The sequence below is a fragment of the Epinephelus moara genome, chromosome 21 (genome assembly GCF_006386435.1).
Source record: "Epinephelus moara isolate mb chromosome 21, YSFRI_EMoa_1.0, whole genome shotgun sequence".
In the NCBI taxonomy this organism is placed as follows: Eukaryota; Metazoa; Chordata; class Actinopteri; order Perciformes; family Serranidae; genus Epinephelus; species Epinephelus moara.
In genome coordinates, this window is record NC_065526.1 from 1,906,890 (window position 1) to 1,918,957 (window position 12,068).

Sequence of the window (12,068 nt, forward strand, 5' to 3'; positions counted from 1 at the left end):
TTTGTGAGGACAAGGAGGGCGCGCAATTCCTTGTCTCCCCAGTTGCTCATCTTTACAGTGTCTGTCAGGTTTGTGTTTCCCTCTTGCTACTAGCTGCTCGCTAATTCCTGCTATCAGCTGTTTCCTGTTTATCCACCGGCAGTGGGTCGCACGTGCGGCGTCATCAACAGCTCCTCCCACAAGTCTTCAACAGTCCCTCCCGTTGTGGAAGGCCACCTCGCTCTGTTTTAAAATTTAAGGGTTCCGCCAATATGTCTACCCTACGAGGCGGAAAATTGGGCACCTCGGATCAACTCGCCAATCTGGCTCTGTGTGTCTAAACGCTCAGATTATGATTATGGTTAAGAAACGAGAATACTTTTCACCGGTTACACGTGTGGGTCTACTGGTTAATTTTGCTACTCCTCAGTTTACTGCACTGCGCACCACCGGGTCTGGTAGGAGCTAGCTAGTGGGACCTCATTAAGCAATTACCCCTAGTAACGCCATCTTGTTGTAACAGCATTGCTGCAGAAACATTGGGCCCACCCATCCAGCCCTGATGAGTAACTGAGTAAAACCCTCTTAAGTATTGTTGACGATAGCATTCTCAGCACAACTATTGGTGCTAACATAGTTAACCATGCTAAAGGGGGTTTACTGCTCAAAAGTGAGCAGATTATTCACCAGAGCGACCTGGCGGGAGACCAGAGCAACCTGGCGGGAGACCAGAGCGACCTGGCGGGAGACCGGAGCGTGGTCACAATGTTTCGCAACAATGTGCTCTGCCACCGGGATGGCATTACCAGCTGTGATCGTCAGATTAGCAGCGCTGCTACTTAGCTAATGTTAGCTCCCACCCGGCCCGGGTGACACACACTACAGTAGCCAAGGAGCCAGTGGAGACCGCAGGGTGAACAGTGGACATGTTTCCACACATCACTGCTGGTCGACTGTCTGTCAGTAAAGCCAACAGAAAATAAAATAAAAGGCAAAACATTTACATCACAAAACACTGAAGTGTCCCCAGCTCTGCGCAGCACTATTTTTTTTATGAAAAAATTGAAAATGCACACAGAGCAGGTGGATTAACAAGTAATTACTGAGGTACAAAAATGAGCTGAGCTGCAGATATTCACAGATTAAACTCTGTGTACGTATTTCTTCTCTTGACCTGCAGCAGACGTGGACAGTGTGATGGTTAAATAATCAGACCCAAGAAGTGGGTGAGCCCCCTGTGAACTGGAGGCTGGATGTTGATACCAGCGCACTTCCACTGTCAGAGTGCCCTTGGACAAAGTTGAGCCGTGGAGCGACCCTGAAATCTTAGAGAAGCTGGGTGAGTGTTGGAGGCTTCCTGTATTAATTATTCTGGAGATGTATCACATGTCAGGTTTATTTGTATGGTCTTTAATCACGGTTACAGTACTGGCTTCACAACACCCACGTCATGGGCGCATAGGGGACAGCACTACAACGAGAATGATTCTCACAGACCTCAGATCAATGACAAACTGTAATTCAATGACAAGAACTGCAGACGAGAAAAAGTTATGGACGAAAAAAAGGAAACCATGACAGAGAGGAATCTCCCTCCGAGGAGACTACAGTCAGGCAGAAAGAGTTAATAACTCAAAAAACTAAATTCCACAGACAGAAAACAAAATGGTGCATGTCACACCTAAATCCATGTTTGAAGTAGAGTTGGGTTCAGTTCCAGTTTAGCGGTCCAGTTAAAGTACGAGCTTAAATCAGTTTGATTTTATGCAAACCAGCTGGTTTATTGGAGGTTCCAAGAAACAGCTGGAAGAAGAACATGGATGCAGCCTTTGTCACTGACGCCCCAAAGCTATGGAACACACTACCTGTAGATTTCAGGGAAGCTAGCTCGCTAAATATTTTTAAAAGAAAGCTAAAAACGTATCTGGCCTTGAACTCACTTTGACTTTACTAATACAGATCTGAAACTCTTTCTTTTCTTGCTTTTACTTTCCATTTACGCTTCATGCTGCTGCAACTTTTTCAAAATCTTACTTGATTTATGATTAATCCATGTTTTAAACAGTTTTAAATGTCCTCTTATACTTATTATTATTATTACTATCATCAATATTATCATCTCATCTTATCTTATACTCAGGAAAGGAAAATGTACCAGTATTCAGTTTTATATTTGAGACTTTTTAATGCATACAAATGACCTGTACCCTGTGTAATTATCATCATCTTGATCATTTTCATAAAGAAAAATCATATAAAAAAAATAGATTGTCACAAATTATGGGTATTTATTGCAATAAAAAAATATGAAAATTAGATATTAAAATATTGCAAAAATTTGATTGTAAAAATACCAGTTTAACCATTTATTACTCTTTTGTACTGGTTTTAGAGGAAGCCAATCTAAAGCCTCATCAGCATTTTTTAAAGGATTTGATATTTCCTCAGACACTTTTTTTTTGCTGGTTCAAAAAAATTAAACTGGAAATGTGTAATACCATAAACCATGTCAAAAAGGAGCTCCTTAAAGTGACAGAATCACAAAGAGTTGTTGTGTATCCATGTGTCAGATGTAACTGCTGACTAATAATTTATACTTATTGTGTTGAGTGATGTCTCCAGGTCTGAAACCTCCCAGCTGCCAACTGATATCATTGTTCTGTTAGAGTCAGGCAGGAAGTGTGTGTCAGTGTGTTAGAGAGAAAAATGAAGCACAGTGAGACGAGGACGTGCAACACACACACCCAATTAACACCCCTGCAAGAGGGTCACCTGAAGGGTGAGCACTAATTAGCAGCATGGCGGGAAAATTAATTAGGCTTTAACAAATACTTTGCCGACTCACTACCCAAAGACAGATATATGTATACGCCGCGCTGACTGTGCCAGCCCGTTGCAGCTATACAGTAAGTCAGAGTATTATTATATATATATATATATATATACAGTAAGTCAGAGTATTATTATATATATATATATATATTAAAGAGTAAATAAGGGCCTGTAAAGAAATGAAAGCAACGGGGGAGCTGTGATTGTTTCCTGGATAAAAAGCTCTGTAACGTTTGTATTTCTCAAGCAATTTATTAGTTTTTTTAATATTCTTAGGCTTATAATCGATGTGTAGTAGAAAAAAATAACTTCTGTCTTCAGTTAATAAGAATCTTGATCTTTATGTTATGACTGCTGAATGCACACTGGGGAGGGTGTGTTTGGCTTACGTGACCTGAAATAAATGGTGGAAAATAACTCCTGTTTTCGTATCTACATAGGGAACAGCTCCTCGTCTACGGACGGCGCCATGTTACACCGTCATGTTTCTACTGTAGCCCAGAATGGACAAACCAAACAGTGGCCGTAGAGAGGGACATTGTGTTTTTGCGTCGGCCACCGTAATTAACAGCTGCTCCACAACATGCAGGGTTCAAAAAACACAGATTTTTTTTTTTAACGTGAAACGACTATATTCAGTGTTTTTACTGGTTTAAATCAGTTTGTTTTGAGCCCAGTTCGGACCACAGATTTGCAATGAGATGAAACCATTTTAGTACTTTGCAGAGAAAAGTTGCAGCAGTGTGAACTGGCCGGTCTCAGCTCGACTCAAGCTGGCTGATGGTGTCACCTGCAGCTCAGCTTGTCAAGTCAGCAGCAGCTGGTTTTAGAACGTAAAGCACGTCACATTTTTAACAGCTTATTAGCTTGAGCAAAATCTGTTGGCCAAGTTGCCTGTAGAAAGTGCGTTTGCTCTGACAACAGCCCTCCGTCCCCTCTGACCCCGTCTCATTTACATCCAGCTGCTGGCACGTATGTCGGTCTCCGTTCTCACTGTGTGTCAGTGTCTTAACGTTCCTTGGCGAACAGCCCGTCTGCAACGTCTCAAACAGCATAGAAGAAACACTGAACTTTATTCAGTTTTTTCACCGGTTTTAATCACCTGGTCCGTTTACTTTGGAGAGGAGGAGACCTCTGCAGATAACTTAGCTCCCGGTAAAACCTCCTGAACAATGAACACTGACAGTCTTCTAAATTTAGCTGAAATCCTCACAGCTCAGCTGCAGTAAATCTGTCCCAGAGACCGAACCAGACAGAAAATGTGCCGCAAAACCAAAACTAGGTGCTAAAAGAGTCTGGAAGGTTCAGTAGAACTGCAGAGTGGGTGGGAACTCGCACTGCAGAACTACAAGAGTAACACAACTCAACATAAACATCCACATGAATTACAAAGAGAGAAACATCAAAGCCTTCCACTCACACAGTTAACCTCTTCTGTCCTGTCAGCTCAGACAAACTGCAGTCATATCACTCACCGGCGACTGCAGAAACAAACATGAACAAAATGCACACTTTCATATCTGTGAATCAGTTACATCAGAGATAATGTTCTCTGACTTCCTCTGCCAGCCTGGTTTAAAGAGAATTAACATGACAACAACCTATCCAGTCTCACTGTGCCAACAGTCCACAACGTTAGAAACACAAACACGTCAGCAACAATTCTGCCCTGAAACACTTCTGCTGAAAATGCTCCATTTATGTCATTTCTGAGTGTGTTGAGGGCACGAGGCAGCCGCGCAGTTTAACCTTTACAGTCACATGTCTCAGTCTCATGTACATCAACTGTACATTCATGTTGTTATGACAGAGGTCATGTCTACTTTCACCACCCACAATATGCTTTTAAGCCATACTGATAGATAATTGAGAGTTTAAGTGGAAATAGACAAGTTTTGTCTTAATTTAGCGTAATGAAGCACATGTTGATTGCAAATACAACAGTTATAGAATAATGACACCAACTGTGTTTAGACCATACACTGTATATAAAGATGGACGACACATCTCCACTTGCCCCATCTGGACAAAAGTGAAGCTAAATATCCCCGATACGGTGATGTCATTTGGAGCCAGTTTGCTCAGTAGCGACCCCCACAATATCAAGTTTCCCGCCCATACACCCGTCTGACCAATCACAGTGCATCACCACAGAAAACAGAACACTTAAACAAACAGCAGCGTGATAAAACTACCTTAAATGACAGAAACCATCTTTGTGGAAATTTTATTTGATGTGTACTTTTTTGTGTAGTTTTTAGTTTGGCTCATGTCCCATCCACTAACAAGGAGAGGACAGGCTTTATGATCTGTACTGCAGCCAGCCACCAGGGGGCAATCAGGACGTTTTGGCTTCACTTTTGGGGAGCTGTCATGTCGTATATCTTTACTGACAGTCTATGGTTTAGACTGGTTCCCTATAAGCCTTGATTTCACTGTTTAATTCTGTCTGCCACAGGGTACGATTTCCTATGAAGGTGAAGCCTCGATTTACTGGCTTGACACGGTGAGAATGCGCGTCAACCATTGTGCAACCGAAACTTTTGTTTTCCCCGCCACTGTTTAGCAAGCTAAAATGACTGTTTTTGTCAATGGAGTCTGGTGGCTTTGACGAGAGCACCGATGTGGAACTGAGGCCGTTAATGGCGTCTGACAGAAAGGTAGAAATACTCTAAATATAGCGTGCAGCCGTGCACTTAGCCTGGTAAGATCATCCTGATAATGTGAGCAGTTTGTTTTGCTCTCTGTGTCAGTCTGGACTCCATGTCGCCCCTTACACTTTAAAAAGAAATTAAAATCTAATCTGGGCCAATCAGAGACCCGCACCATAGTTTGAGGACTGCGTTGTAGTTGATGTATAATGCAGGCCGCAGCTTGCAGAGCAGTAATGGCAGCTCCTGAAGCAACAAGCGCTGACTCCAACATTAGCTGAGTAAACACAGCAATAAGTGAAATTATTGCAGAAATAGAGTCAATAACAACAAGAACAAGAGTATGAACTCGCTGAGTTTCTCGGAGGAAAATATATTTTTCCTGGTGTTTTGTTAAGCTGATTGGCTGAAGGAGTTTGTCGGTCAAGGTGAGTGCTCTCGCCTACTGAAAGTGACTGGGGTGGCCCCGAGCGCAGACTGACACAGACAGCGAAAAAGAATGTTGAGTTCATGTCCTTACCAGGCTAACATATACTTTAACTGATAGATTCTTTTAGGTGGCGAGAATATGTTTTGTTGCTGACCCCTCCACAGCAGTACATTGTCCAGCTTCCATGTCGAACTCCAGCTACTTCTCCAAACTGGGAGTATGCTGACTGCCATCTCCTGTAGGTAATACACTGACGACGGATAAGTACCCATACAACCCCACTTCAAAAAATCTGAACTATCCCTTTAATCCCACCTACACAGCTCTGATTGGCTCTGTCTTTTTTCCAACTGAGCAAACAGCCGTCAAAGAGCACATCAGCAGACTTACTGTATTTCAAAGTGAGATGCGGGTGGTGACTCAGAGATCTAGAACCTGACAGTTCACATGATAGAGCAGATTTGCTGAGATTCAAAGTGTTAAAACTCTTCATAAAAATCAAGTGAAAACAAAACTTTAAATTGTTGCGTATTTAGTTGCATTGGATTCTAAAAAGAAATAGTTCGACTCATATTTTAGGGGTTTTAAATCCAGAAGTTTCAGTTTAATTCAATGTTAAATTCCACCTCTAGTCTTCTACATCGGTCACTGACTGTCCAGTTATAACAGTCAGCAAATCTTGTTGAAACTGAAACAGTACATCATTCAGGATTATTGACATCCCCCAGCTCATCAGCCTATTCATTAGTCACACGTATAAACAAAACGTCAGAGCTAAATCCTCTCTGACCCTTTTAAACCTGCTCACGTCTCCGCCATTTACAGTACACTGTGTTCTCCGCTGCAGTAACGAACCTGAACACTTCTCATTAACCCGACAGATGAACCCGCTCTGGAGCACCTGTGAACATCCCCTCATCTGTCCCGCTAATTGTCGTGTCAAATCCTGATATTTATGTCTGGTTTTTTTGCTGTTGAACTGATGTCTCCTTCCATGCTGCACTGAAAACAAATCACTTCACCCTTAGCCATGTGCTCAATAAAGTGATTGATCGACCTGTTCCCTCTGTGATTGGTTAAGAAGGCAGCACACGTTTTAGCCTCAGCACAATGCAGCGTCGACACTCGTGAAAGATGGTGGAATTTTAACAGAGGTTCTGAGGAGTGCAACCTCATCTGACTTATCTTATGTTGACACTCTAGCTCCAGTAGACATTGCTAGATACCCAGAGCTATACGACTTTACAAACTGCAGTTACCATTATCTTAGTAGAAAACAGCAGGCATGGAAGCAGACAAGTGCAGTACTTGAAATATCCATAATGGAGGAGAAGCTCCTGGACCAACTGGAGGTACTCCCCATGATCCAGCCTCTTTTTTGGGGTCTCATGTACCCACACAGATCTCTGTTTATCTGACAGTACCCTCTGCCTCAACATGTCAGGAACTAGCAACTACTGTGAAATAAATACAATAAAACTGAAATAAAAGTAGATTGGCTCCATGGGAAGGTTAGGGTACGGTGGTGAGGGGTGCAAAACGCTTTCTGTGTGCTCGGAGCCTTAGTCATTATCTCCACAGTACTCATGGTTATTTAAAAATATCATTGGGAAAGCCCCAACAGTCAACCCTGCAATAACATCATTTTCTCCACATCGTCGAGCCCTAACAGGAAAACACTTACTTGAAGGACTTTCAGTACATTTTGCTAATTACATACTATAACTTAAGTAAGGTTTTGAATGCAGGACTTTAACTTGTAGTGGAGTATTTTTACTAGGGCTGCAACGATTAGTTGACTATTTGATGACTAATCGACTATAAAATAATCGGTGACTACTTCAGTAGTCGACTAATCAGTTTGAGTCATTTTTCATAGAAAAGTACTATAAAAGTACCACAAAATACTCTTATTGCAGCTTCTTACGTTCAAATATTGGCAGCTTTACACACTCTCCCATGACGGTGAACTAAAGCCCTTTGGCGTGAGTATGAAACAAGACATTAGATGACATCATTTTGGGGTTTGGGAGAGACAGACCGACATTTTTCAACATTTTAACACATTTTTTGATAAAATGATTAGTCGACTAACCGGAGAAATAATCGACAGATAAGTCGACAATGAAAATAATCGTTAGTTGCAGCCCTAATTTTTACAGTGTGGTATCAATACTTTTACTCCAGTAAAAGACCTGAATACTTCTTCCACCACTGATCCTGTCCAACACTTTTAGGATGAACTAGAACGCTGATTGTGAACCAGACCTGGTGGCCTAACAGTTATTACTTGTATTTACATATAAAAACATGTAATAAGAAATAAAATAAAATAAAACAAATGAGTACAGTGAGTAGTTTGTTGTATAATCAGTGATACTGCAGTCACATATCCTACGACCATGCTGCACCAGAACAGTTTTCATTAAAGCATCAGCTCTGGGTTACAGAAGAGTTATTTTATCCATCACCACTTGTCTAGTTTTAGGAACAGTGCTTGTTCCTCATAAAGGTTATTCCCCAGAGGAAGGCTAAAAGGCGACACACCAGCCTCTCCTTCACCTTCCGTGACACCCGGTTGCTACAGTATGTTTGTGTGTCCACATACTTTTGGCCAGGAGGTGTGTGTGTGTGTGTGTGTGTGTGTGTGTGTGTGTGTGTGTGTGTGTGTGTGTGTGTGTGTGTCAGCAGGTAATCATCAGTGCATAACTGAGGGGTTGAAACTGAGCCTGTCCACTCAGCATGAGTCAGACGCGGCCTCGGCTAGGTGATGGTTGGTGTTGTAGCAACATCCAGTGGCCAAAAGTGTTAACTGCAGTCAAAACCACAAAGCTGATTAAATCTTTGCTATATTGTGGAGACTGTTTCATATCATATACTCAAGTTGAATTGCATGCTATGTCCAACTAATCAGCTGAGACTTTCTCCTTTGATTAAGTTGGATTATTTTTAATACAGAGTGAGTGAAATGAGCCCTTTTCTCTCTATGTAAAGTACTTTTATGGTATTTTATATGCTGTTGTGGGCGGAGCTATAATGAGAGTTTGCTGTGGTCACCAAGCTCCATGTACTTCTATGAATGAATTAAGGACGTCAGTCTGTACAGGTGTAACAGCAGGTGGATCGCTGCTGCATCATCTTAAACAAAGAGCACTTACTTCTCCTTTGCCTTCCTCGTCTCTTCCAGGTGGCGGTGAGCCTCCAGACGAGATTCAGGGGTGAAAGAACACGGCGTGTGCCAGAACTCCCTCTCCCGCCGCTCTTCATCTGAGACAGGGCTCATCGTGTTCTCCTCCACCTCCTGGTTCTCCTTATTCTCCTCCAACACTGGACTGCAGAGGCAGAAACATTCAGCGACTTCAGCTTTGATGGAACTTCACTTCAAGCTGAGGTTATAATAAAAACATAACTTTCATCTTTTTCAGATCAGTGTGTTTCGATTCAGTTCAGCTGACTGTGATCCTAAATGGGAGACTAAAAAACAAGCAGGTGACAAACTTTATCTCCTCCAGTTCTGTTGCTTTACTTGAATGTTACTATTTTGGAGTCTTTCTTCTTTCTCCCACCACCACAGAGGGAACTGAATTTTACGGAGCAGCCATAAATCACAAATGTGCCTCAAAGTGCTTTATTATCTGCACCACATAGGACATCCTCGATCCTTAGACTCTGACTGAAGCATGTTTTTACTCCACTATTTTAACAGTCAGCATCAAATGAATATGGCTGCAGCTGCTGAATTGTTGTTGAAATTGTTAATTTTCTTTTTTCCTTTATAATGTTATTTTAACAGTAAATTTTATTTGTATTTTATTTTTTATTTAGTAATTTGTAATTATTTAAGTCTGTTTATATTTTTTGTGTCATTATTACAATCTCTCTATTTTCTGTCATTTTATCTTTTTTTGATGTTTGTTCCTTATTTTTTATTCATTTATTTTTTACTTATTTTTATATTTATTATTTGTTGTTTTTAGTAAGTCTTTTGTATTCATTTTATTATCACTTACCACCTCTCTGTCTCTAAATGTATATTTATATAATAATGGTATTATTATTGTTTTATTTTTTTATTTATATTTTTTATTTATTTATTTGTTTGTCTGTTTGTTTATTTAATATTATTACTTGCCTAGAAATGAGACTGTAACTTAGACGCTGAACAACTGATTCATGTATGGCCTGAATATTTCAATAGAATCAATTGTGGCCACATAATCTTAGCTTTGTTTTAGAGGGTTTTCTTTTCTTTCTCTGTATTTCTTTCTCTATATTTTTCTCTTTTGAAGTTTACGATAAGCCTGAAAAACCCCAAACTGGATGTACAAGTGTGACGAAATAATATAAATATTGTCAATTTATAAGATTTCCCCGAACAGTTCAATTAAATTCTCTTTTTCATTACTTTAAATACAGTAGTTGTACTTGTAAAGAAGTACTGTATATTGTAGTACTGACATTTTAACACTGGATCCTATATTTCCCAGAATGCAACACCCCAGTTTCTTTCTTTCATCAGACCTTTGTCTGTTAATGCTCATGTCTTTCAAACTCTGACAGGAAGTGTTTGCGTCTGCACTCACACTGTGTTGATGTCTGTGTACCAGCGACCGTCAAAGCCTAGTTTCCTCTCCTTGTCTCCTTTCTCTTCTCCTGTGTCCTTCCTCAGCGCCTCCTCTTTGTCCCTGGCTCTCCTCTTCAGGTACTCCTTCTCCTGCTCCCAGACTCGTCTCTTCACCTCCTCCAGTCCCTGAGAGGCTTGAATCCTCTCCGACCGGCTGATCTCCGTCCCGTCCAGCCACTGAGGACGGAGACAAAGCAGAACTCTGAATCTGGATCAGAATTATACAGATTCTCTCACCAGCCTCTTCATCCAAAATCAAACTGGTTTAAATTATTTATTCGTTAAACAGACTCAATTGTTTTAAAGATGATGCTGCTTTTATTACAACTTGGTCTCCTGTCAATAAACTTTGGGATTTCAACATGAGTATCACAGACAAAAATGATGTCCAAAATTAATAAAATGTGATCCAGGTTGTCATCAGCCCAATTATGCTTTGGCATCATTGTTAAAGAAGTAATAAAATGCATCTTGTGATTTTTCACTCTCTGAGTAAAGGAGTTAAACTGACTAAATGAAAGTGCAACAACTGCATTTATAACAACATTGTGCTCAACATTTCTAAAACTACAGATTCAGAGTGTTGTTTTCTGGAGCCTCGCCCCTCCAGGGCTCAGACTGACCAGGTGTGCCCTGTCCTGAGGCCGGAGGGGAAGGCAGGTAGAGTTACCTTGAGTTGAGGCAGAGACGCCACCACATACTGCCTGTAGCCCTCGAACTCAGTGCAGGGGTTCCCCACCAGAAACAGCTCTCTGAGGTGGATGTTGTGTTTCAGAGACTCCACGCTGCTCAGACGACCCACAAAGTTCACAGTCAGATCCAGTTTCTGGAGGCTCTCGCAGCCTGAAGACAGGAAGCAAACACACAAACATATATCTTTGGATATTTACAGGCAAAACTTTGACGTGCATAAATTATGTTTAGTGAATCAAACACAATGTGATGTTAACTGTGAGATAGATAAATTCTCACGCCTCGACTGCTGTAACACACTGTTTACACGCCTCAGAATGCCACAGCTCGTATTTTAAGTAAGACAAACTGAGGTCACATGTCACGCCGATCCTCGCCTCCCTCCATTAGTCACCAGTTCACTTCAGGACTGATTTTAAGATTCTTTTAATAACTTTTAAGGCTCAACATGGTTTAGCTCCCAGTGACATAGCTGAGCTTCTGACTACCTGTGCTCCAAGTCGTGATCTGAGATCCTGGAGCCTGCCTTCATTAGTTGTCCCTTGATCAGGACTGGTAACTAAAGGTGACTGGGCTCTTGCCATCATGGCCCCGAGGCTCTGGAATTCTCTCAGAGTTCCCACACATTTTCACCAATGAGTTTTCAAATCTTTTTCAAAACTTTTCCATGACTTTATTTAAGTAAGTAGTCCATACCCACTGAGTGCACAGTTGCCCACGTACAGTTTCACATGGTGTGTGTTTGGGATACAGGTCATAGGAAATTGCAGATTAAATAGTCAGCTGAACCCATTAAGAAGAGCAATGTATTCAGACAGAGTGTTTGTGAATTTGATAGTACGATTGCTTTATTGAAAGT

General features: G+C 41.2%; 1 protein-coding gene across 1 annotated transcript in view; it reads right to left on the reverse strand.

The window, feature by feature from the left end:
- Positions 1–9,046: 9,046 nt before the first annotated feature.
- The window catches only part of LOC126382582 (dynein axonemal assembly factor 11-like), a 7,906-nt gene continuing 4,884 nt past the window's right edge, over positions 9,047–12,068 (reverse strand). The window contains exons 4-6 of the mRNA XM_050032527.1: positions 11,187–11,359; positions 10,476–10,693; positions 9,047–9,224 (exon numbers count right to left, since the gene is read on the reverse strand). Coding sequence (XP_049888484.1) covers positions 9,047–9,224; positions 10,476–10,693; positions 11,187–11,359 — 569 coding nt within the window. The remainder of the gene's footprint in view (positions 9,225–10,475; positions 10,694–11,186; positions 11,360–12,068) is intronic.